We start from the raw sequence: 23,337 nt of genomic DNA on the forward strand, positions 1-23,337 counted from the left end.
GACGGATGCAGGAATGAGGGCCTGGGTGCCAACTTCTAGGCAACATCGCGTTTTTCTCAATTCCCCAAAGCAGTGGATTCCAATGATTCGAGCGCTGAGAAGGCCCTTCCTTCTCTCTAGGGATGCTAAATGGCAGCTGGAGTTGCAGGGAGCAGACGTGGCACAGGGAAAGCCATGGGAAAAAGGACACCCACGTCCACCTCCCAGGAGGTCAGAGCGCTCACAAGAGAACAGTCAGTAGAAAAGAAAGAGCAGGAGTCTCAGGAGGGTAGGGCGAGCCTGGGAGGAACCCACCCAGCACATGGAGGCTTAGAAGAAGCAAACCCAACATCCACTTAGATCTGTGTGGACTGCCCAGTTTTGTCACAGGTTTGCTCTCCTTCTGTGGCCCTGAGCCAGGGAAGAGAACCAGGGGCAGGGCCCGGTTGTTGCCCTAAGAAGCAAGATCTGATCCCCCACCACTCCCAGGTCCCAGTCATGGGATGATCAGCTGGGGAACACCAGCACTGCTCAACACCTCCCCTGGGAGGTGCCACGGACCCACTTCCACCTTCAAAGAGCTGAGACTGCCAAGGAGCCAACACGGATGGCCAGGACTCCCGCTAAATCATGACCATTTGGGAGCCCAGGTGCCCAGTGAGGTGAGGTCATGTTCCCACCTTGCTGCAAAGACAAGGAATGGGCCCAGCTGGGAGAAGCTCTAGGCCACCCAGTGGGTCGTTCCTCACGATGCTGGCATGGGACCCTGAGTCTGCCCAGCTCCAGGGCTTTGACAAGCTGGAGGGTGGAATGGAGCGGACAGCTCCTTCCTCCTCCATGCCCTTCCTGGGCCAGGCCCACCAGGAGAAACTTGACCAAGTCCCTCACTCCAGGTCAACTCTGATTAGACTCTGGGTACTCAAGAGTAACATTCCCAAAATGGTGTGCAGCAGATGGGGCTGACAGCTGCCTGCCTGATGGCCCAGGGCAGGAGGAAAGCAAGCCCCATGTGCTGGGCAGGTCCACCCTGTGGGGGCCCTGAGGACAGGGCCTGTGTCCTTGGCACACTGCCAACCACATGGCACACAAATGAGAAGGAAGAGTAGGAGATGGTCTTTTTTTTTTTTTTTTTTTTTGAGATGGAGTTTCACTCTGTGTGCACCCAGGCTAGAGTGCAGTGGTGAGATCTCGGCTCGCTGCAAACTCCGCCTCCCGGGTTCAAGCGATTCACCTGCCTCAGCCTCTCAAGCAGCTGGGATTACAAGCACCTGCCACTGTGCCTGGCTGATTTTTGTATTTTTAGTAGAGACAGGATTTCACCATGTTGGCCAGGCTGGTCTCGAATTCTTGACCTCATGATCCACCCGCCTAGGCCTCCCAGTGCTGGGATTACAGGCATGAGCCATGGTGCCCAGCCATGAGGCGGTTCTCAGAGGCAACTACAGTCAGGTTCATGCCCATTTTGTGTCCTGCCTGAGCCAGACAGCTCCTGTCCCTGCATGAGACCCCTGAGGCCATGGGTCAGCTCCCCTCGCCTCAGCACTGCCTCTGACAAAAGCTGTTCCCCCTGGACACCAGCTCCCCAGCTTGCACGCCTCAGCCATTCTCAGTAGCTGCTACCTGCCTGGGAATGAAACAGCCTCACTATGTGCCAGGCCCTGCCCAGGAAGGCTCAGAGCGGCACGGGCACAGGCCATGCCTGCTCATCAATGACGTGCACACAGAATTCGTCAGTGACAGGGGGAACGGGAAGGAGAGTCTTCCCAGAGGAAGACGTGAAGTGCTTCATCCAGTCTCACGTCACAGACACAAATCACGAATCCCCCTTTCTAATCCTTAAACCCGATGTTAACTGTTTTTTAATGAAAGCACTCAGGAGGAAGTAGGAGGATTCCAGGCAGACAAAATGCCATCCTCCTACTCACCTCCTTCGCACAGGTCTCCTTGGCTGGGGAGCCTGAGCTGGCAAGAGTGTGGGGGATAAAAAAAGGGGTCCCTGGACATAACCCACAATGACAGAAAAGAAAAGAGGTGGCTGAGTGAGGCATGGTGATGGCTGCTGCCTGGAGAGTATGCTGCATGTGGGGTCACCCCTGCAACTGCACCCAGACACCTTCCACACAGGACTGAGTGTGCTGCCAAACTCACCAATCCCAAAAGGCAAGGTCTGCAAGGACCAGGAGGGGCTCTAGGCCTCAGATCGAGGGTACCCTGCATGACCCCAGCTCAGCAGCCTGGGCAGACCCAAGCCATCCCTTGCCACACTCACCTCTCCCTTCTTCACCGTCATGGACTGCCGTCGGGGTGTGATCTCCTCGTTGATGCTGGACAGGAAGTTCTGTGAGATGCGGAGGGCGTCCTGCAGCAAGGGGTGGTCGGGGTGGCTGGCAGGAGTATGCTTTAGCAAGTCCTGCCCCAGGAAGAAAGATTCGAGTTAGACACAGAGGATCACTGACACCTGCCACTGTGCGCAAAGCGCAGACACAAAATGCAGACGGAGCCCAGAGCACCAGCTCCCTCAGTGTCACCACTGCCTCTCTCACATGGGCCTGGGGTTTGCGGACAGAGCTTGTGTGAGCACCGTTCTGGAAGCAGGTCCTAGATGTGTTCCAGCAAACCCATGCTGCATGCACACAGCCAAGAGGGGCTCCTTTTAGGTCTAGGGCAGGGTTTCTCAGTCTCAGTACTGCTGACATTTTGCGTGGAGTAATTATTTGTTGAGGGGCAAGAGAGAGCTGTCCTTTGCATTACAGAATGTCGAACACCATCCCAGGCCTCTACCCATCAGATGCCAGTAGCACCCCCTTGGCTGCAGCTATGACAACCAAAAAAGGTCTCAGAACATTGTTGCTGTGTGTGCCTGAGAGGGCAGTTTTGGTCCCAGTCCGGAGGGGCGCTGTGACTCACATGGAGGACCAGCGTGCTCCTTGTCACACGGTCCACAGGCTTGTAGAGCAGAGCTGTGGAGAGAGAGGGGTGGTGAGAGAGGCTGCACATGGAGAAGCACACCAGCTACCTGACACCCTCGGTGCAAGAGTGAGTGGAGAGGGGGCTGCCCCAGCCTCCACAGGCTCCATCTCCCCTCTGCGCAGTGACAAGGGCAAGGCTAGAGCACCCACCTGGAACGCCTTAAGTCCAGGACATTCACTGCATGCAGAGTCCAGAGCAGCTGTCAGACCCAAGCCTGCACGGCTGGCTCGGTGACGACAGCTAAAAAGGCTCAGCACTGCCGCTCCTCTAGCCTGAGGTCAGGGAGCCCACCCTGGCAAGGATGGGCTGGGGAGGGCCCCAACTCTGGAGGGAGACCTGCTCCCCAGCCCAGAGGATAAGCTGAGCAAACCACTTAGCTGCTCTTACCATCGATCCTGAGACATTTCAGATGCCTGACTCTGAGACAGGCAGAAACCTACTCAGATGCGGACACAACTCTCGGTTTGACAGGTTCTCTGGTGACCTGCCTGCCTGAGGACACCCGCACTCCAGAGGCACATGAGCCCCACTGCAGTGGGAGCAGTTCCCTGGCATGGCAGGAGCCCTGGCCAGCCTCAGCCACCCGTGCTTCTCCATGATGACAGTGAGCGTGGCCAATCCCAGGCACGGACGCTTAGGTGTGTTCTGAGACAAGCCAAATGTGTTCCTCACAAGACTCCCACGACCAGCGTAAGGCACACATCGCTATCTTCATTTTGCAGATGGGGAAACTGAGGTTCGGGGCAAAAAGCTCCAGGGCCTGCTGTTCTCTGCAAGTGTAACTATTCACAACACCTTCACAACTAAAGTAAGAAGTGACTGATAATTCCTGATACCACTTTCCCAGCAACTCTGGACTCAATCTCTGCCCAGTCACTTAGAGCCTGTCTTTTGCACAGATTACTTTATGACTAAACTTGTCATCGGCAAAAACAGAAAATAAAATCCTCTTCACAGCCAGGTGCGGCAGCTCACACCTGTAATCCCAGCACTCTGGGAGGCCAAGGCACTTGAGGTCAGGAGTTCAAGACCAGCCTGACCAATATGGGGGAAACCTCGTCTCTATTAAAAATACAAAAATTAGCTGGCCATGTTGGTATGTGCCTGTAACCCCAGCTACTCAGGAGCCTGAAGCAGGAGGATCACTTGAACCCAAGAGGCAGAGGCTGCAATGAACCGAAACTCTGCCTCAAAAAAAAAAAAAAAAAAAAAAAATTCCTCCTTACAAGGCCACTGGGGTCAACGTGATGACATTTAAGTCAATTTAAGCAGCACCTTGTTGCTACTCTTGGTGGCAAACTGGTACTGATGGTATCCTTCCCTGCCCTCCCTGAATTGTTCTTTCCTCGTCCTCACTCTATTTGAAGAGTAGAACAGGGAAGGCACCAAGGGGTGACCCAACTGGGCACTGTGTCTGCTTTTCCACGACACCCTCTCTGCCAGCAGCAGCCTCCCCGACAAGGGCACACAGAGACCTCAGCATGCAGAACTCACTTTCTAGAGAGTTCTTCGTCGTTGGATCCTTGGCATCTTTGTTGCTTCTGGCTCTCAGGTTCTGCAGAGAGAAAAGCGCATGTTCGCACAGATGACAGAAGCAGCTTTGATGCAGCAGAACGTTCCCCCTTTGGCAGCAGTTTCAGCTTTCCCTCCTCACTGAAACGAACCCCAGGCACCTTCTGAGCCGAGACTGAAATCACAGGGTGTGCAGGGACACACGAGCAAGCCAAGCACGCAGGATGCGCCGGATGCTGCGGTCTACCTGGGACAGGGCTTCTCAGCCAGGGCACTGTTGACATTTTGGGCTACAAATTCTCTGAGCAGCTTTCCTGGGCACCGTAGGGTGCTGAGCAGCTACCCTGGCCTCTACCTATAGGTACAGGACCATGTCTGCCTTCCTGCTGTTGTGACAACCAAAAATGTCTCCAGGCATTGCCAAGTGTCCCTTGTGAACAAAATCATGCCTGGCTGAGATCTCTGACACAGAGAATCCTGTAAATGGAGGCCAATAGGAGCACACTCCTAAACACACGTCACTGTTTTCTTGGGGCAATTAGACAGCACGCAGGGGGCTGGTGGTTCAGAAGAGCACTCATCTTTGGAGACGGCCAGGACAGGTCCACCACCGCAGACCGACACTGGATTATAACTCCACCTGCCCTCTCCGAATTTGCAAGTGTACTTACTAAAAAATGACGTGCTAAGATTCCCAGGGCAACAGCAGGGCTTGTAAGTGAACAGCCTAGGCTGTTTTGATACAACTGCGTTGAAAGCACCACTAGAGAAATGTAGAATAAAAGATCCTGTGTGCCTAAAATCCTCTGGGAAGGAGCTGAGATTAATTTCTGGTACTAAGCTTCTGAACAAAAGCATAAACAGCAGAGACGGAAGAGATTCTGAGGTTGCTCTGCCAACCCCTTGTGCTGCAGGAAACATCTCAAGACCAAAAGACAGTGTTTTCCAGCTCACTGGGGCCAAACGCTGCCATGCACTTTGGTACCTTTCCTGAGAGTTTAACAGCCCTCGCAGTGATTTTTCCTCTGTACATCTGACTCAGCAGTTCCCAAAGGGTGTGAGGGGGTGGGAGAGCCACACAAAAGACTGCAAAAACCAGGTGCTGGGCTCACACGAGCCTGGGAGGCAGCCCACGTATCCGTGGACAGTGCTATGCTTGGGAGTTATCTAGGAGCTCCAGGAACAGCTGCCTCAAGAAAACTTATGAGTTTGGTTTAACCCTGTATTTCCCAAACTGGCTTGACTCCCAAAGCCCTTTTCAGGTAAGTCCTATTACCCACTGTCTGGAGAGCTGGTGTTCCATGGAACCCCACTCCTTCCTGTACTTGCGGGTGATCCTCGAACTCCCATGCCTGAGCACTGACTCCCTACACCTCCACAGGACTTGCTGCTTTCTCTTCCTTGAGTTTGACTCTGCTCTCTTTGGGTGGCTCCAATTCTTCTGGGTCTTTTTTGAAACACCAAGAACCAAAGTGCATGTCGCCCTGACGGTGCAGGTGCCACAAACCTTCACAGTGGGTCGGTTTGCAGCTGGTCCTGAGCCCCATCCCACTCCCTGCATTTCAGCCATAGGTCAGAATTCACCGGTGCACGGTTGGTGGGACCACGTGATCCCCAGGTGGCGTCCCATGGTGTTTCCTCCCTCCTCTGCAGAAACCTGTCCGGATGGACTTAAACTTGCCCACCTAACTGTAACCTGCTCTTAAAAGATCAGGTCCCTGATTTGTCAGGGTCAGTTGAAATTCGGTGCCACCATTCCAGCTGCTGGGGAGGAGGGTTGCTAGTTTAATGAAAAAGGAAAAGAGAACAGATTGAATGGTCTAGAGGGAGTCTGGCAGTGGGGAGGGAGCTGCAGCCCCAGATGCAAGCAGAGCCTGTTACCAGCAGCACCTGGCGGAGCAGGGTGCCCCACAGACTCTGGAGGAACAGGGCGGCAGGTACTGTCACCACTGGAGACATCAGAGCGAAGCCCGTGATGCTCCATCCTGCAATAAACAGTAAGACGGCACAAAGCCTCAGGAACAAAGCCCAGGGGTGACAGCTGAGGGTGTGTCCCAGCAAGGGTGACCGCATTCACTCCCTATTTCTAGTGCGCATCTCTCTTTCTAACCCTGCGGTTCTCACCTGGAGGGCTTTCTCCTCAGAACGCTTGCTGGGTGGGGGAAAGCCAAGCCAGAAGGCAAAGCTACAGCGAGATGGGGGGCTCATGAAGAAGCAAGGGACCCCAAAGAGGAAAATGTTGCAGAGTGGCCACCAGGCAGACACAGGCTGGGGAAGGGCAGGAAGAACCCCAGTCTGGAGAGTAGAGACCCAGGGGTGCGGCTGGGTTCTGCCTGAATGGCCCATTCATGGTCTCTGTTTCTGAATGAGTCTTTCAAGGCCCTGGGTGCTAACACTGCACGGTTTGAGGTTTCAGCTTCCTAGGGCTAAATGCAGGCAGGGAGTCAGTAGCCTCTCAGACCCAGGGCCTGGGGTAGTACAGCTCCAACCTGTCGCTTTGCTCCTGCACGTGGGTCTACAAAGCACAGGTGACATGAGCCCTCGCCCCACAGCACTAGCCCCTCAATGCTTCCTCAATGCTCTCAAGGTCTGGCAGGCTAGAAAAGGAAAAGTGGGACACCTCCAGGCTTGCCTCCAGTGCCAGGTACAAAGTCAGCCTCAGGACTCCTATGGTGAGAGCTGTTAACAGGCAGAACTACAGACACCCCTCACTGCAGACAGACAGTGCAGTGTCCCTGGAACCTGGCCAACCCCCAGAATCAGGCCCTTGCCCCTGAGTAGGCCGGACACGCTGTGGGCTGCTCCTTCTGTCTGGACACAACAGCATCCCCAGCATAGGGCTGACGCAATGAACCCAACAGAATCTGGAAACAGCTGCGGTTCATGACCAGATCTTGATCTGGTGCACTCTGTTCTCCTGGGGAGGTGGAGGGTACAGGTGGGAGTCAGCGGTGCACCTGTCTGAACAGCATCAAGGCATTACCTCAGAGATTTCTGCAAACTGAGCGTTGGCCTGACAGCACTTCTCAGCCATTTCCATGGCAACTCCGTAGTTGTCCACAAAGGCCCGGTATACACCCAGCTGGCTGGCCTGAGGGGGAGGCAAGAAGAGAGAGTGGGACAGGTGCTGCTGCTCCCCCACCTTTCGGAAGAGCAGGCTCCTCCTGTGCACAGCTCTGCAGAAACTCCAGGGGCAGCAGACGGCTCACAGGCTGCAGAGGCCTCGGCGCTTCCGTGCTGCTCCCTCCCACCTGCTCCCCTCCCCACGCACCCAGCACACTTCCCGCTCCCAAAATGACATGCTGAGAAGTGACTCACAGCACCAGGCAGGTAACAGTTCCCTTCCAGAGCTACTTATTCCTCCCACCCCATTCACTGAAATGGTGCCATGAGCGGCAGCTGAAGTTCAAGGTTGTCAGTGAATCTGGACAAGTGTCTGCACACGGCACCTTCTCATTCTGGCTGCAGGAGTGTACCCTGAACACGGAGGTCACCCCCCATCCCACCCATGGTGTTCCACACCATGTCCAGTCCCTTCAGACACATAAGAAATGCCGCCGGGCGTGGTGGCTCAAGCCTGTAATCCCAGCACTTTGGGAGGCCGAGACGGGCGGATCATGAGGTCAGGAGATCGAGACCATCCTGGCTAACACGATGAAACCCCGTCTCTACCAAAAAAAAATACAAAAAAAAAACTAGCCAGGTGAGGTGGCGGGCGCCTGTAGTCCCAGCTACTTGGGAGGCTGAGGCAGGAGAATGGCATAAACCCGGGAGGCGGAGCTTGCAGTGAGCTGAGATCCAGCCACTGCACTCCAGCCCGGGAGACAGAGCAAGACTCCGTCTCAAAAAAAAAAAAAAGAAATGCCAAGTCCGGCTGCTTCTGCAGAGGAGAGCCTCCCGCTGCACAGACACGAGCCCATCCTGGGCCTGGTGAGGGTGCTCAGGTGTCATGCTGCCCACCTGGTGGGGGGAGACTGGCTGTAAGGCAAGGTGTTCTGTTTGTTCTTTATTAAACCAATGACAATAACAGCTCTCCTCACTGCTTAGACATGCACTCAATTCAGCAAAAACTTGCCTTGTGTGTGAGTGCAGCAGACACCTCCATCTCTGGGCCCCACCACACCTTTATGGGCAGCGAGGGAAAAACCAGCAAACCCAGTCCTGGGGAGTGTAAGGGCAGACCCAGGGGACACACTGGTTAGGGTTGGAGACTCCCACTGTAGTTGACTGCAAGCTGGAAGCCCAAGGCATTCACGGCTCCTGGCATTTGTTTTGTGTCAAACCTAAATTTTATTTCCATGTGCATTTGCATTTATATTGAATTTAATGTTTCTACAGATGACAATCCCAGATGCTGGATAAACCAGGCACCCTTGGCACTGTCTGATATTCTGGCCCTGCTCCCTACAGGGGCTGCAAGAAGGGGCTTAGAGTGTACGAGGAAAGGGTAGCAGCCGGAAGACACCTGCCAGGCCCCTGCCATGCTGATCACCGGAGGAGTCCTTGCATCCTCCAATTCTAGGTTCTTCCTCATCCGTACAGTGATGAGGCCCAGAGCTCTTCTTTCTTTCCCTCCTCTGCAAGTCACTGAGTGCCTCCCAGCCCAACTAAGGGCCTGCTTTAGGCCTCGTCACCACAGTGGTAAACAATTCAGACACAGCGCTGCCCTCCAAAGCTGGTGTTACAGGAGAGCGCTTATAAACACATGCATGAACACACACAAGGAATGTAATGGCAGATGGTTACAAGCGGGACAGGGGCTGAGAGCAACAAGGCTGCTTTCAAGAATGTGGTCATGACCAGGACAGCCTCTCAGAAGAGCTGACAGCTGAGCAGGGTCTCAGGGGTCTTGGGAGGAGGACTCCTTTCAAGACTTTTCCTCCCTTCTGCTCCAGGAGCTCACACCTTCCAGGTGGCTTGTGAGAAGTTCTAAGCAATTCCTTCCCACACTTTTCGCTAATCAAAAACGTGCCTCCGGATCTGATGCACTGAGAAGCACACAGCCTTGCTGCTGTGGTACTGTTACACAGAACGTGAAGCTATTCCTGAGGAAACTGGCAAACCCGAGCAGGTCTGTGCCCTTCAAAAAATGTCAAGGTTGGCTGGGCATGGCGGCTCATGCCTGTAATCCTAGCACTTTGGGAGGCCAAGGCAGGCAGATCACTTGAGGTCAGGAGTTCAAGACCAGCCTGGCCAACATGGTGAAACCTCGTCTCTACTAAAAACACACACAAAATTAGCTGGGGGTGGTGGCGCACACCTGTAGTCCCAGCTACTGGGGAGGCTGAGGCAGGAGAATCGCCCAAACCCAGGAGGCAGAGGTTGCAGTGAGCCAAGATTGCGCCACTGCACTCCAGCTTGGGCGACAGAGGGAGACTCTATCTCAAAAAAAAAAAAAAAAAGTCAAGGTCATGGAAGACAAGCAAAGTCTAAGGAACTGGTACAGATTGAAGGAGACTAGAGAGATGTGACAATCAAGTACATAACATGATCTTAAACCGGGGCCTGAATCAGAGAATGAAAACAGCTGTGAAGAATGCAACTGTTAACTTGGGGGAAATTTACATGAACTACATATTAAATAATAGTATCTTATGAATGTGAAATTTCCTGAATTTGACAAATTGTACTGTGGGTTATAGGAGAGAATATTCTTGTTCTTAGCAAATACACAATGAAGTATTCAGGGGGCAAAACATCTTGTGCTTGTGTGCATGTGTGTGTATGTGCATGTGCATCTGTGTGTGCACAGAAAGAGAAAGCAAATGTGGCAAAAAGTTACAATCAGTGTATCTGGGTGAAGGCTATACTAGAGCTCTTTGCCCCATTCTTACAGCTCTCCTGTAAGTCTGAAATAATTAGAAAAATAAAAATTCTGAGTTGTGAAAACTTCAGCCAGAAACATAACCCAGAGCAGGGAAGTCAGCCCGCACAGCCCCACAGGAGGAGGTGGCAGGAGCCGCATTTGAGTCTGGCTTTCTGAACCACTGGACAGGGATCACGAGTTCCTGGGCTTGGAAGAGGCACCGGAGTTGGGCAGGGCACTGCGAGCTCCTTTGGTTCTAAGACTTGTCCAACAGGGAAGCCTGACAGAGCGATGCTGGGCCAACCCTACTGAGCTGGTCATGGGGACAAGGGCAGGCACCGGGCCTATCTGTCCTTGGGGAGTCCCTAGCACCCAGCCCAGGTTGAATACACATGAGTACTCAGCTCATAGTTATGGGGAACAACTTCCCACTGCAACCTCAGCCTCTCCACCAAGTCTTCCGGCTGCACCATCTGACGCACGAAGGTACCTCAAGGCCTCCAGGGAAGCTAGCGGAAACTTTCCAAAGTTAAATTCCAGTGTTCCTGAGATATTAAAATTTTAAAAAACTCTCTGAGTGATTTCCGAATATTATTTGGGGAAGAGCTCTGGATGTGTGTGTTTTTTTTTTCCCCAACACCACGATTCTCTGTTTCTCAGGAGGACGGCTGGCCACGTCACGTCTGCTAGGTTTTTGCTTTTTTTTTTTTTCTGTGAACAATTGAACAATCAAGCTTTATTTTTACAAAAATGAAACTTGTAGCATGTCTCAACAGCCAGCCTGAGTTAGGGCTGGCTCAGAACTCACTCAGAACTGCTGGGTTCCCTTTGCCCTTTCTTGGTTTCAAAGCAAAACCAGGCCACGGTGCCCCAGGAATGAACTCCTGGCCCCGAGAGGTTAATCAAGGGTGAGGTCTGGCTGGTGCCAGCTACTGGCAGCCTCATCCTTCTTTCCAGGAAGGGGCAGAAAGGAACCATCTGGGAAGGTGGGAGCATCTCACCTCACTCCATAGGCTATCGTGGCTCTAACAAGCCTCTCCAGGCCAGATCCTTGCTCTGGCCAAAAGGGTCGCAAAGCCTGGGTTCAGCCTCACTCCTCTAATGTAGCAGGTCCTGCCTCTCCAACAGTTTCCTGGGAGGGACTGCATCTCTGGTAAGCCCCAAAGCCCCAGGAGTCAGAAGTCTCTAGTGTAAGGTGCCTGAGCACTGGGGTCACAGGCCCAGGAGCACAGTGGGGCAGTGGGGAGGAGCTATCACTGCACCCTCCAGCCAAGAGAGGTCCCTGACTTGCTGGTCAACTTGGCCCACAGGCAGGGGTGGCCCTGACAGTCATGGGTTTTGAAAATCCAGGACGTGGAGGTCGTAAGACAGTGCAGCATAGAGATACTTGGTGGTGAGATGCAGGCAGCACACAGGGCTGCTGGTGGGGGCTGATGTCAGCAGGAAGGTGTGCAGGCAGCCGCAGGCCCTTTGGCGCCGGTCTCACAGCTGTACAACACTGTAGCAGGAGGAACCTGTGGCCAGCAAGTGGTTGCCATCTGTCTGCACATAGTACAGGGTGCTGCTGTGGGGCTCCTCCCACTCCATGACACCTTTCCGGACACTGGTGCAGAGGTCCCAGTAGCGAACATAGGTGTCATAGCAACAGGACAGCAGTGTGAAAGGGGACTCATACATGACATCCAGCACCCTAGCCCCTCGGAGAAAGTCATTGCCCAAGTATGTCATCAGCTGCCCACTGTTGAGGTCCCAGACTCTCAGGGGTGAGAAGTGCCCACAACAAGCCGTCCCTGTCACAAAAGAGCTGAGTAATGGGCTGATAGCAATGGACCAGACTCAGTCTTCAATCTGGATGGTGTGTAAACACTGCCCCAGCCGGCCTGAGGCCAAAGGCCACACCTTGGCCATCCTGTCCCTGGAGCCACTCACAGTGATGCCCCCTTTGCAATCCACACGGTTCACCTCCGGTCCATGAGCCGAGTACTTGACAGTGAAGGTGCTATGAATCTTACCAACGCCAATCTTCCCATCTCCTCCTGCACTGACAATATGCAAGCTGGCCAGTGCAAAGTGGCAAACGTCCTCATCATGCCCAGCAAAGACTCCCAGAGCAGGTCGCAGCTGGTGAAGGGCGGTAGCCAGCGGCACACCTGGGCCAGGCAGCAGAGGGCCCGCAAGTCCAGGTAAGAGCAGATGAGCAGCAGCAGCACCTCTGGCAGGCGCCAGAGTGCGGACCCTGCAGCCGGCCAACGCCCAAGCCACCGCCGTCTCCTCCTCCCTGGCTGCCACCGCCATGGCCACCCCTGTCCCGGAGATGTAGGCCCAACCTGACCCCCTCGTCCTTGTGCTCTTCTCAGCCTGGCGCCCTCCCAATGCCTAGCCCTGACCCTCCATTCCTCCTTCTTCCCATACTCTTCCGTGTGCCTCCTTTCCGGCCCCTGAGCTCCCCTCATCTCTTTTGATGATGCCTCTCGCCCCTTCCTCCATGCTTCCGCCTCCCTCTGTTTCCTCTCTTAGGCATGCCCTTGCTCCCGCCTCAACCCCCAGCCCCGCTGCCTTCTTCACCATCTGCGGCCCGGGCTTCCCTTCCGCCCCGCTTCCTCTTCCACCTTGCCCCTCTTGCTCGCTTTTCCCTTCCTCTTCCCCTTCCCCTTCCTTCGCTTCCCCCTCACCACCCTCCCTTCTTGCAGCTTCCTCACCTCTACGCCCCCCGACCTCGCCCAGGCCACCGTTGCGGGGGGGTGGGGGGGTCCTGACGCGGAGCCCAGCCCGAGCCACCACCCTCCACTAGGTTTAAAACTGCTTGCACACACAGGGAGAAACGCGGGGGGCTTCAAAGACGGAGGGAGCAGCATGTATCAAAATATAGCCTCCTGCTCTCTGGCCATGGCGGAAAGAGCCCCAGGAAGCAAGAACTGGAACAAAGTAAGTGCTTTGTGTGTTCCTCAAGCCTTAGCTCTGGCTTGGAGTTTGGGGGGGGTCTGCAGCACAGGGCGGCAGAGGGAGGGGTCCCCGTACAGGAAAGCCACACCTCAGAGCAGAAAACTCAGTCCCCAGCATCAGCCAAGGGGAGCCTGAGGACAGAGCTGGGTGTCTCAGTAGTCCAGAAGTGCTGGGGGCAGGGCTTGTAAGGAATCACATGCTCTTCATGCTTAGAGGGGGCCTGGCCTCCGGCCACATCTGCCCCTAGAGGACTTGTTTCCCAGTGGAGGAAGCCTGCTTCAGGGAAAGTGTGTGCACACAGTGTGTGGCGGCGCGCACCTAGAGTCCCAGCCATGCTGAAGGCTGAGGCCGGAGGATGGCTTCAGTCAGGAGTTCTGGGCTGCAGTGCACTACATACTAAGTTTGGCATCAATATGGTGACCTCCCAGGAGTCGGGAACCACCAGTTTTCCTAAGGAGTAAAATAGCCAAGATTGGAAACGAAGGAGGTCAAAACTCCCGTGCTGATGAGCAGTGGAATCACGCCTGTGAAGAGCCACTGCACTCCAGCCTGGACAATGCAGGGAGTCCCCAGCTCTTTCTAAAAATACCTATCTAAATAAATATAAATTAAAAAACAAACAAACAAAAAAGGCTGGGCATGGTGGCTCACGCCTGTAATCTCAGTACTTGGTACTTGGGAGGCCAAGTTGGGTGGATCATTTGAGGCTGGGAGTTTGAGACCAGACTGGCCAACATAGCAAAACCCTGTCTATACTAAAAATACAAAAAATTAGCTGGACGTGGTGGTACATGCCTGTAGTCCCAGCACCGGCCCTGGGTCACTCACCAGCTTCTGGAAGAGGTCGCCCACCCGCTGCTGGTGGCTCCACTGCTGCACGCGGGGGAAGAGCCCATCATAGAACTCCTTGTGGATCTCGTAGAGCTCAGGCACTTTGAAAAAGATGGTCTCAATCTGCTGACTCGTCAGTACCGGCTGAGAGGTGGTGGCGGCGGCTTTCAAAGGCTTCATGGGCTGAAAGAGGACAGGTGAGATAGCACAGGTGAGAGGGGCTGCCATCTGTCAGGTGCATTGTATGACAGTGGACAGTCATGGTTACCTGACATATGCACTTTTATTTTTAAATCACATAACAAATACAATTTTAAAACCAGCTTGGTTTGGCAACTCAGTCTTCCACTGGTATCCACTCCAGGGATGGCGAGCTGCACCCAGGCTCTGACAGCTGATCTGGGACTTAAGGGCAAAGAGGCTCCCCAACCCTGTCATCCTGCCCCATCTCGCCCTGCTCAGCTCCCTAAAAACCCTCCTCACCAGCAGCAGTGCCTCCAGGTGGCTCAGGTAAGTCTCCTCGCTAGCCAGGATTCCAGAAAGGACCCATTTTCTCATCTCCAAGCCCTTTTCCAAGTCCAGCTCACTCTGCAGAAGAAACAGACAGAAGTCAGCCTGGGAGGGTGGTAGGGGGATGCTTGCATCAGGGCTCTCTGAGAGAGGAGGGCCAGTTTGTTGACCTCTGGATAAACCCCTGCCTCCACGAAGGCTCCACATGGAATTAGAGAGGCAGGGGACCCTCCGCACATACTAAGCCACATGCTCGTGGTCGCTGAGTATCCCGGGGGGTCATCTGGCAACGCCCAGGGCCACCCTTAGTCTTGCCAGACCGTGAAATAGTTTAGTGTGGAGCAGGCTGGGCCAGGCCTCGCTCCACGCCTTCTGCCTGCAACCCAAGAGCAGCTGCCTCACACAGTCGAGGAAGGAGGAGGCAGCTCTGAGCCGAGGGGGTGTCAGAACCCAAGCACGGCCACCTGGCTCCTGCTGCAGCCAGCTCCAAGTTCCACTCCCCACTGCTCACCTGGGGCCCTCCTCACCTGGATTCTCTGACTGCTGCTGCCACGTGACCCTTCGACCGACAGCCTCCAGGCAGCACCGCCTTCTCCAGATGCCCTCCCTCCCAGCCACAGGGACTGCTACCACCTGCTCCAAAAGAACCCTGTCCCTGGCGCTCAAGGTCTATGTCCCGTGACCCTACTTTTCAGACCCCGACATCACCGGCAGGGACCCTCTTACATGTGGGCTTTGACAAAGTCCCCCTTCCCATTAGCATCCCTGCTGAAAGTTCAGGGAAGCTCTACTGTTTTTGTCTCCAAATGATGAAGCTGACACATTGTTGGATGTTGAAGTAGGGCACAGAGACCATGGGAGGCCACCTTCTAATCCTAGTTATGATAATGTCTCCCCTCCCCACTCAGATTCATGTTGAAGCTCTAACCCCCAGTACCTTAGAGCATTACTGGATCTGAAGGCAGGGTCTTTAAAGAGGTGATTAAGCTAAACTGAAGCCAGAAGATTCCATGTGTCCCGTTCTTTTCTTTTTGAGACGACGTCTCGCTCTGTCGCTCAGGCTGGCGTGCTGTGGCACAGTCACAGCTTACTGCAGCCTTGAGAGCCCAGGCTCAAGCAAACCTCCCACCTAAGCCTCCCAAGTAGCTGGGACCTCATGCACCCACCACCTTGCTCTGCTAACTTAAACATTTTTGTGGAGTCCAGGCGCAATGTCTCACGCCTATAATCCCAGCAGTTTGGAAGGCCGAGGTGGGCGGATCACCTGAGGTCAGGAGTTTGAGATCACCAGCCTGGCCAACATGGTGAAACCCTGTCTGTACTAAAAATACAAAAATTAGCTGGGTGTGGTGGTGGGCACCTGCAAACCCTGCTACTTGGGAGGCAGAGGCAGAAGAATTGCCTGAACATGGGAGGGGGAGTTTGCAGTGAGCCGAGACCATGCCATGGCACTCCAGCCTGGGCAACGAGTGAAACTCCATCTCAAAAAAAAATTTTTTTTTTTTTTTGTATAAACAAGGGTCTTGCCATGTTGCCCAGGCTGGTCTCAAACTCCCGAGCTCAAGCAGTCCTTCCACCTCAGCCTCCCAGAGTGTTGGGATTACATAGGCATGAGCCACGGCACCCCACCAGGACCGGAGTGCTTGTAAAAGAAGAGATGAGGACACAGACTCAAATGGAGGGAACATCATGTGAAGACACATAGAGAAGACAAGTCCAGGAGAGGGGCCGGAGAAGAAACCAACCCTGCCCACCCCTTGATCTTGGACTTCAGGCCTCCAGGGCTATGAGAAAATAAACTCCTGTTCTTTAAGCCCCCGAGTCTGTGGTGCTTTGTTACAACAGTCCCAGCAAAGGCATGACACCGAAGATGACGATGCCAAAGACCACAGAAACTGCCACCTGACTTCTTGGTCATTCCCATCTGCTCCCTGGCCACTGGCAATGTTGGAGGCTGGCCGTGCCCATGGCAGATCTCAGTGCTCCACCAGGCTGTAGGCCATGCTCCCTCTGTCCCGCCTGTGCCCACTGGCCCTGCCTGCAGTCAAAAGAAAGTGCGTGAGTGCGTGCGTGTGTGTGCGTGCATGCAGGGCGGGGGAGGGGGGTCAGGTCTGGTGTCTGTGACAGCCCCACCCACTTCTCCACTGATTGCTGGGCTCACAGGTGTGGAACTGGGGTGGTGGTCTCTGATCACTCACTTTCCCACTTTCGGGGAAAATCACTGGCTGCGGGCAAGCTCCTCGTTGGCCCCGCTGACATCTAGGCCTGGAGGAGTCTGTCAGGGACTGCATGGCATTCTGCGCCTTGTAGGATTCTGTGAAGCATCCTTGCCTCTACCTACCATATGTGAGTAACACCCTCTCCCCCGAGGTGTGGCAGGCACAAATGTCTCCGGGCACTATCACAAATGCCCTGGGAGCAGAATCACCTCCAGTGAGTACTGATGGGTTTCAGGAAGGATCTGGCTGAGGTCAGCTCAGGCCTGATGGTATCTGTAGAATTTGGAATCAGGGTCCCAGCACAGCCCCTGCCTACTCCCAACCCTGCTGTCCTATTTCCCTGGCCCACTAGAAGGGAGGCATGTCATGGTATGGACAGCAGGTTCAACACAAAGCACCCAGGGCCTGGCCTGCCCCATGGTCTCAGGCAAATGCACTCCAGCTCTGAGCCTCCACTGCCTGGGGAGGGAGCCCCACCCTGTGCCCCACTTGAGTCCCTGGGGCTTGGGCCACACATCTTCACTTGCCCACTGGGACAATCTAAAAAGCCTTCCTGGGCCACCATTTTGCCCTGGGAATCTCCTAAGTGTGTGCACACTTGTGTGAATGTATGCATGAGCTGTCAGCATGCCCGGGTGCCTGTGTATACGTGTGTATATACATGCATTTATACACACGTACATATGTGTTTGGGGGGGGACAGCCATCAAGATCTGGGTGGACAGCAGCTCCAAGGAAAAGGACATGCAGGTCCCATGCACACCTGTCCCCCCGGCAGGGTAGGCAGTGGCTCCACGGGTGGGATCCAGGCCATGGCTGTGTCTGAGCTTGGAACCTCCTTGCCTAGCACAGTGCCCGGAACACCCAGGTGCTCAATTAAGATTCGTTTAATAAATGAGTGAGTGGATCTCAAAGACCTGGCTGTATCCTAGTATTGGCTGTGTTTTTATGAATCTCTGAGGGCTCCTTCAGGGTCTCCATACTCTCACTTCCAAGGAACCCAGGACTGTCAATTGAGCCTGACTCGGTGCCCTGAAATGCTTCCCAAGTTCAGCAAGTCTGCTGCCCATGTTGCGCGCACACACATAGGGTGGGGTGGCCTATGACACTCCCTTTCTGCCCATCATGAATGGTGGAAAGCAGCCCCCAGCTGCCCCTGCAGGTGCCTCCTACCGTGTGTAGATGCCGCTCCCTGCTCCACAAGAGGAGAAGAGGTTAAGGGAATGGTGGGCCCCTTGGGCAGGGCAGGGCAGGGCCACCCACCCACCCAGCCCGCTAGCCCTGCTCATGTTCTGAGGACAACCTTGCTACTATTGAGTACGAACGGGCCTGCAGGGCCCAGGGAGGCTGCTACGGCTGCAGAGCCCATGAAGGCCCCACCCAGTGTGAGATGCTTGTGCCCACATGGGTGGGAGCACTGTGTCTCGTTCTGTCCACATGGTTTGGAAAGCCAGGAGGAAAAACAGCGCAGGCAGGAAGGCAGAGTCTAGCTCTCCCTCCCTGTTCTGAAGGGTGGGGCCGCTCAGGGAACATCTGGCTCAGGGCATGGACTGGGTGGGGTGGAGACAAGACTCAGGATGAAGGCACTTCTACTTAGACTAAGAATCTTCTAGAGTCCTGAATAGTGCTGGTGGCATCAGACAGGGATGGCTCAGAAACCAGCCAAGTCCACGGAGAGAAAATGAGAGAGCAAAGGGCAGGGCCCAGCCTGGGGCTATTTATAACTCAGGACGGTGCTCGTGCCAGTTATGGGAAAGGACGTGAATGCAGGGAGGGCCATGGAGGCAGGCAAGGAGGCTGGGGCGGGTAGGAAGTCGGAGGTAAAGGGAAATTGGAAAAAGAAGTCAGTGACATGGAAGGAAGTACCTCCTACCATGATCATACCCAGGCGGGTACAAACATAAAACCTGAGGCTAAATAAAAGCCAACAAAGAACCCACAAAACAAAATGGGATTGTGACAACCAAGCAGGAAAAGCTGACAGAGAACGAGGTGAATAAAACTGTTGTCAGCTGACTACTGCCAGGCCCACAGGTGAGCTGAGGGCAGGAGCTGGAACTGAGCTTCAGGACAGGACAGTGCGCAAGGAGGCCCCTTCTAGTCCCTCCTCCTAGTCTCCCTAATCTGGGGGAGCCCAGTGGTGATCAGGGTGCAAAACCCTGGCTGCAAGGGGCAGGCTGCTCCGGGCTGAGAGTGTACAGTGAGCATCGTTGCTGGAAAAAGGACCCTCTTCTGCTCTGGGCAAGGGCAGATTTTCATTAGCAACAGACTGGACATTGTCCTGTGGCCCAGCCAGCGAACACCCCAAGAACCTGACCCTCCTGGCATACAGAGGGCAAGGGGCTGGCCTCTGTGTAGGGTTCTGGGGCTGCAGGTTGTTGCAACAGGCCAGCCTGTGTGAATCCTTCCCAAAGCACCCCGGGCAAGGGGGCGCCTGGCCTCTGTCCAACCTCTGCCTACACTATGAATGGGTATTCACAGAGAAGACCCGTGCCACAGGAGTCTACTGAGACCCCAAATTGCCAAAGAGTTCCCTGAGGGCTTCCTGGTGGCCCCATGGCCCAAAAGACTCAAGATCAGCATCTGGGACCAAACGAGGGGTGGGTGGCGTGCAGGGGGAGGGGGATGAGCAGGCTGATGCCCACGCCCCACTGGCTGGTCAGGATCAGTACGCCTCTGGCCTCAAGATCACCATGCTCCCTGGGGGAAGTGAAGTGTCCTAGAAAGCGACAGCCATGTCTTCAAACCAAAGATCAGAAATGAAAGATGACATTTGCATGGCTTGTTGCATGGCTGGCAGGGAAACCAGGAAGTCAAGGCTATGCTTGTCTCCAGAGCAGTGAAGGGCACCCGTTCTGGGGCCCCAGCCACTGGGAAGGAGCACCAGAAGGTTTCTGTAAAGGAGTTACATACAGCTCTCCAATCAAATCCCCTCCTCTTCAGACCAGCTCTGGGCCAGGGGGTGCACTTGGGACTGGAAACCCTGGAGCTGACAGGCAGAGACGTGCAACCTTCTGCAGGATGTGCACCATGAGAAATGTCTACAGCTCCTGTGAGGGCAGAAGCAGGGAGCAGGGGTCGGGGGACCAGGATCTGGGGTGCTTCACAGAGGAGGAGCCCTGCACTGAAAGGTGAAGGCTGTACTCCAAGTCAGAGCCAGGTGTGGGAGGGAGGCCCCCTTCCCCGGACAGGGACCAGGGGCACTGAGTGGGCAGATCAGCTTCCTTTCGGGGCCAGGAAGTGCATCAAGGACTGGCTGGGTGAAGATAGCCCTCAAGGATGATGGAAAGAAATAGCCTTTCTCAAGTTTAGCACTTAGCCTACCTGAACTTAGTCCTTCTCTGTACCAAACCACGCTCACAAAGCAGCAAGAGAGGGGATGCACCAAGAAAGACAAGACAGTTGAGGGAGAGAAAGTGTGTCCACTGAAGAATCAGGAAGGCTTCAAACCCTGGAGCTGCGTGGCTCAAGCAAGTTACTTCACCTCTCTGAACCTCGGCCTCCTAATCTGTAAAAAGCTGACGCTCGACGTGGGATAGGAAGCTACCTAAGGCAGCAGCCTGTGTGTGCTGCATGGAGCAGGTACATGTCACCCACTGGCTTCCTCTCCTATCCTCTCGGTTCAGGACGAGAAGCCTGCCCAGCACCAAGGCCTTCAGAAATCACAAAAGCACATACATAAGCAGCAGTCCCGGGCCTGCAGCTAACGCGTCAGCCCCAGAGAAAAGCAGCTCAGTGAGAAGCTGCACTTCTGGAGCTTCCTTACAGAACCAGGGGAAAGTCCATCCCTCTATTGCTCTTTTTATTTATTAATTATTATTATTATTATTATTTTTTGAGACAGAGTCTCGCTCTGTGGCCGAGGCTGGAGTGCAGTGGCAAGATCTCAGCTCACTGCAAGCTCCACCTCCCGGGTTCATGCCATTCTCCTGCCTCAGCCTCCTGAGTAGCTGGGACTACAGGCACCCGCCACCACGCCCAGCTAGTTTTTTCTATTTTTAGTAGAGACGGGGTTTCACTGTGTTAGCCAGGATGGTCTTGATCTCCTGACCTCGTGATCCGCCTGCCTCGGCCTCCCAAAGTGCTAGGATTACAGGCTAGAGCCACTGCACCCGGCCTATTATTATTATTTTTTAAGACGGGGTCTTGCTGTGTTGCCCAGGCTGAGTGCAGTGGTGAGAATCACAGCTCACTGCAGTCTCAAGCTCCTGGACTCAAGCAGTTCTCCCATCTCAGCCTCCTGAGTTGCTGGGATTATAGGTGTGAGCCACCGTGCCAGGCTACGGTGTTGTCAGGGTGGAAATCATCTAGAAATAAGCTAAGCAGAGTGGGGAAGAAATCTGTCATCAGGGACCAAAAAGACAGAAAGGAGCAGCTGCCCTGGGGGAGTGATTTTCTCAGCCCAAGAAGGAAGGAACTTAAGAGGTCGAGTTGGGGGATATGCACCAATGGCAAGGGGTGAGCATCTGGGCCCCAGAGCACTGCTGAAGCAGCCCCCTGAGCTGTGGGACCAGTGAGAGGAGTCAGAACTTCATGCAGGGCCGGGTGGCCCAGCACCATCCAGCCTGTGACCACTCCAAGCTACATCCTCATGTGAGTGGGGGCGCGGGTTCACTGCTTTCTCGGAGGGCATGGCAGAGCATGTACTGAATGTGCCGCTGCTCACTAGCCATTATACCTTGGGCAAGCCACCACTGGACTTCAGTTCCACATTTGTAAAGTGGAAGTGACAGCAAGGCCAAGAATTACTAATGAGGGTCAAGTGAAAACTCACAGGAAAGGCTCTGGTCACATGGATGGAGCAGCACACGCTTTGGTAAAAGGGAGCAAGAAAACTTTATGAAGCAGAGACCCAAGCCCAGACACCACCCGGCTCAGCAGCGTTGCCGATGCCACCATGCAGGTCTTGCTGGTTTTAGTGGTTGCTTCTGGTGCTGACATTCTCAACCTCAAGACCACGTGCTGCCTGCCTCCTCCATGCTCAGTTCAAAGCATCCCCCGATCTCCCTGACCAACATATCTGGCAGGCTGTCTGTGTACCACATGTAGAGATGAGAAAGGAGTTTTTGGTAACCCACTCGGCTTCCAAACCATTGGCTGCTCCACCACCTACCTGCTATGTACCCCTGAGCATGGGGCCGCGCTTCAGGGAGCCTCACCTGGCCTTCCTGCCACACGTACACCATGGGGACTCACCACTTTAGTGGACTCCAGGGCTCCTGAGACCAGAGCATCCCGGCTGCCCCTGCCCTTGCTGCTGAGGTGGGGCGATGAGGAGGGCGAGTCATCAATGTAGGGCAGTCCGTCTTGGTGCCGGCGCTGCTCCTCTGCCCGGTCTGCAGCGCAGCCGTACCCAGGTGGTGTTCCGAACGAGCCATCTGTGTGTGCAAAGCATCCTGTGTTAGAGACAGAGAAGGGAGCATCCATATCCAACCTGTCCCAGCAAGCACCCAGCTGATACCATGTCTGTCCCCAACAGGCATCTCACAAGTACCTCAGGTATGCTGACGTCCCCTTCACAACTGACTGGTTAACGACCACAGGGTGAGAGGTGATGAACACGGGCTCAATGCCCAAACAATACAAGGGGCTTTCTGAGACACGTCTGCCCCCGGCAGGGGATTGTGACTTAAGAAATGTATATTTGATCTTTGCATACCCTACCCCCTACTTTCCTGGCATGCAGTTCCTAAAATCCTTGGAATCTCCAAAGTAATACATGTCTTTATGTGTGCTAATAAATGACAGGTGGCTGGGGCTCCTGGATAGCCTCAGGAAGTGGGCTGGTTGCCAGGAGAATCAACCACATGATTGGACAGTTGGCACCCCCAACTCTCTGGGGAAGAACCACAGCTGAAGGTTGAGTTGATCACTAATGGTCAGTGATGTAATCAATCATGCCTACACAATGAAGGCTGTCCAAAAGGCCAGGGTTAGGAGAGCTTCCAGGTTGATGAAAATGTGGCAGTGCCCGGAGAGGGCATGGGAGCTCTGCACCCCTTCCCACAGACCTTCCTCTATACACCTCTTCCATCTGGCTATTCCTAAGTTGTGTCTTTGTATTAAAAACCAGTCATCTAGCAAGTTATTTTCCTGAGTTCTGTGAGCCTTTCCAGCAAGTGATCAAACTCAAGGAAGGGGCTGTAGGAATCTCCAATTTACGGCCAGTAGACAACCTGGACTTGCTACTGACACCTAAAGTTAGGGGCAGTCTTCTGGAGCTGAGCCCTTAACTGTGGGATCTGACGCTAACTCCATGTCAGAACTGAGTCGAAATTGTAGGACACCCAGCTGGTGTCTGCAGAGAACTGCCTGGTGTGGGGAAAAGCCCCCACATTTGGTCACATAAGCTTGTGTACAGAGAAAACAGTCGGTTCTCCCTCATACAGGGGGGTTGGGTTGCTATAGAAAGAAGGACCCCTGGCCAGATGCAGTGGCTCATGCCTGTAAGCCCAGTACTTTGGGAGGCCGAGGTGGGCGGATCACTTGAGGTCAGGAGTTCAAGAACAGCCTGACCAACATGGTGAAACCCCATCTCTACTAAAAATACAAAAAATTAGCTGGGCG

General features: G+C 54.4%; 1 protein-coding gene and 1 pseudogene across 1 annotated transcript in view; both read right to left on the minus strand.

Annotated features, from left to right (window-relative positions):
- BCR (breakpoint cluster region) overlaps positions 1 to 23,337 on the minus strand; it is a 135,063-nt gene that overhangs the window by 39,284 nt on the left and 72,442 nt on the right. Inside the window, 6 exon segments of the mRNA XM_011956348.1 lie at positions 2,249 to 2,389; positions 2,887 to 2,939; positions 4,444 to 4,504; positions 14,039 to 14,224; positions 14,525 to 14,629; positions 21,967 to 22,148. Coding sequence (XP_011811738.1) covers positions 2,249 to 2,389; positions 2,887 to 2,939; positions 4,444 to 4,504; positions 14,039 to 14,224; positions 14,525 to 14,629; positions 21,967 to 22,148 — 728 coding nt within the window.
- LOC105521986 lies at positions 11,597 to 12,562 on the minus strand (annotated as a pseudogene).

The sequence above is a fragment of the Colobus angolensis genome, unplaced genomic scaffold (genome assembly GCF_000951035.1).
Source record: "Colobus angolensis palliatus isolate OR3802 unplaced genomic scaffold, Cang.pa_1.0 Scaffold415, whole genome shotgun sequence".
NCBI lineage: Eukaryota > Metazoa > Chordata > Mammalia > Primates > Cercopithecidae > Colobus > Colobus angolensis.